The sequence below is a fragment of the Rhagoletis pomonella genome, unplaced genomic scaffold (genome assembly GCF_013731165.1).
Source record: "Rhagoletis pomonella isolate Grant_MI unplaced genomic scaffold, Rhpom_1.0 Rhpom_scaffold_00013, whole genome shotgun sequence".
In the NCBI taxonomy this organism is placed as follows: domain Eukaryota; kingdom Metazoa; phylum Arthropoda; class Insecta; order Diptera; family Tephritidae; genus Rhagoletis; species Rhagoletis pomonella.
In genome coordinates, this window is record NW_023458567.1 from 7,319,756 (window position 1) to 7,322,240 (window position 2,485).

General features: G+C 31.1%; 2 protein-coding genes across 5 annotated transcripts in view; one reads left to right on the forward strand and one right to left on the reverse strand.

Moving 5' to 3' along the window:
• LOC118748687 (protein ROP) overlaps positions 1-2,485 on the forward strand; it is a 57,661-nt gene that overhangs the window by 27,417 nt on the left and 27,759 nt on the right. The gene's annotated exons all lie outside the window — the stretch shown is intronic.
• Positions 1,181-2,485, reverse strand: part of LOC118748688 (dynamin-like) — an 11,848-nt gene continuing 10,543 nt past the window's right edge. For both annotated transcript variants that reach the window (XM_036483290.1, XM_036483292.1), the window contains one exon: positions 1,181-2,070. In XM_036483290.1, the coding sequence (XP_036339183.1) occupies positions 1,989-2,070 (82 nt within the window). In that variant the 3' untranslated portion in view covers positions 1,181-1,988. The remainder of the gene's footprint in view (positions 2,071-2,485) is intronic.

The following is a 2,485-nucleotide window of genomic DNA, read 5'->3' on the forward strand; positions in this document are numbered from 1 at the left end:
CAATATGACTTTGAAATGGGGGTGCTATTGTATTGGCCAATACTGTACATACATAAATAATTAATGTATGCATGTAAGTTGTGTAGTGCGAAAAAATGTATACCCGAGATCCACACTCTGAATGGTAGATACAGATGAATAAAAAAACTAAAAACCCTAAAAACAGGAGTTGTTTTAATTATTAATAAATGGTGACAACATAAAATTCTGGCGTGGAATAAATTGAAACTAACCAAAGCACCTAGAAAATAAAATCAAGTTCCGTTTAAATTAGACATTTTTTTTTTTTATTATTTATATTATTTATTAGAAAAAATAGTTAAAAAAAAATTCCTTTGAAAAAATTGTAATAAATATGGTCAGAGTTTCAATCGACTTTAAAAAAATGTATACAAATGATTTCCTAATAACACACACTCTTGAGACACGATAATATACGTAAATTTAATTAATTTGCGCCTTTACTTGCTTAAAAGCAACTCAAAAATTCGAATATTAGCATATTCAACTCCAGCAGCATCATCGTTGCGCTCTTCCCTTTCATATGACACCCAAATCATTAAAATCGGTGCAGATTTGCCTTAGTTATGCGCAAATAAACATTTGTAGCTGAGTTGCGCTTTTAGCAACATTGTTGTGCATCACATGCAACATGTGGCGGGCAGCTGCTGAGCGGTGCTGCGCGCCTGGTGCTCTGGCCTGTCTGACAAATTCGGCTGGCTGTCAGCGGGCGACCAAAGTGATGCCTACTTTTAGGCGTTTTTTATTCGGCACAGGGCGACACTAAATGCGATGAAAACACAGAGCGACTCAGATGAAAATGAATTTTTTGAAAACTGAAATTTTGCAATTTACAAAACTTTTCAGTTAAGTGCAACTTACTTAAGACCTTTTTAGCATAAAAATCGGAAAATTTTATATTTTTAAAAATGTTTTATTAATTTATTTTAATTTAAGCATTATTTTATGTACTTATCGTTTTATTAAATATACACAACTTAGCATGACTGTTATGTTTACAATACTTATACTATTTTTTTATATTTTAAGTGCTTACACTAATTGCAGCATTTATAAAATAAGAGTTGAATATATTTTTTTAATAAAAAAAAATACTTAAACCATTTGCATCACGTTTTGGTCTGCTAACAATTATACGAAGTTTTTGTATGTTTTTTTGTTTTTTTAAATATTTACAAAGAATTGGGAAACTACAAATTTCGCTGGGGAAACGGGTAAGAGGAGAGCTGCCAAAACTTAGCTACATATCTATTCATCTACATAACTTTCGAACACATTTTAATACCTATTTATTTTTAATTTTACGTAGGTAACTTTGTTATTATTTACATATTTGTAAGAGATTTTATTTTAATAAATTTTTACGCCATGTTCGAAAGCTAATTGACATTTTATCCAAAATTTCATTTATGCATATTTGAGTCGAGCCAGCAGTTATAAATAAGGTAAGGTTAAAATTTGGGATAGTCACTTAAGTGGAGATTTAATTTTTTTAAAGCAATTTTTACGGCGAAATCTCACTAATTTAGGCACTTCTCGAGAACAATTCATAACAAATTTGGAATCTGGGACTTGACTATCTGAAATTGAACGAAACCTGTGGTCTTTTTTTTAAGAAAAACTGCCCATTTTACATTACAATTCAACTTCACAACAAAATTATGCCATATCGCTCTGGTCCATTCACAAAACTCGGGCAACAAAAAAAAAATACTCGAAGAAAAATGGTCGCTTTGTTTGTGTTACATTTAAATTTTTCGTTTCCCTTCTTTAACTAAACACTAAGTTTAATCAGGCGTGTGTTTGTCATTGTTATCGATTTAATATTATTTTTTTTTTTTTAGTTTTTTCTATTGTTAATATTTTAAGTCTAATATTGTTGTATACGAACACCAACAAAAGCGGTGGAATCCACTCGTACGACACGAGTTCCTCTACATGGCACAGCCGCCATTTTGTATGCCTCCTCAAAATGGACGTCCATTTGTAGTGTTGCCATAATATGAAGGTCGTTCTGGCAGCTTGGGTGGCGCATTCGGCACCGGGCGACTGTAAGGAGGCAAATCAAGAGAAAAAAGCAAAACAAAGAAAATTAAATAAAAAATAAAAATTTAGAAATAAATGGAGAGCGTAAAGAGAGCATAAGAATATAGAATTATTAGTCATAAAATTGCAAAAAGTGGTAAAATAATTAATTTTATAACTATTTTACATAGACAGTTCATAAGTTAAAGCAAAAACTCACCTTGGCTAATTGGACAATTTACAGTGTTTTGTTGTGGAAGCGTGTAACGTTAGGTAAATAGAGAAAGAGACCAGCACCAAAAAAGGATATGTGTTTTCTAGACACTAAATAGGCAAGCGGCAAATTGGATTTTAAATTTTTTTTATACTTTTACCTCTTATGCTAAATATGAGCGAAAGATGGTATTTTATTTTCAAATGCAAAAATGTAGTGATGCTA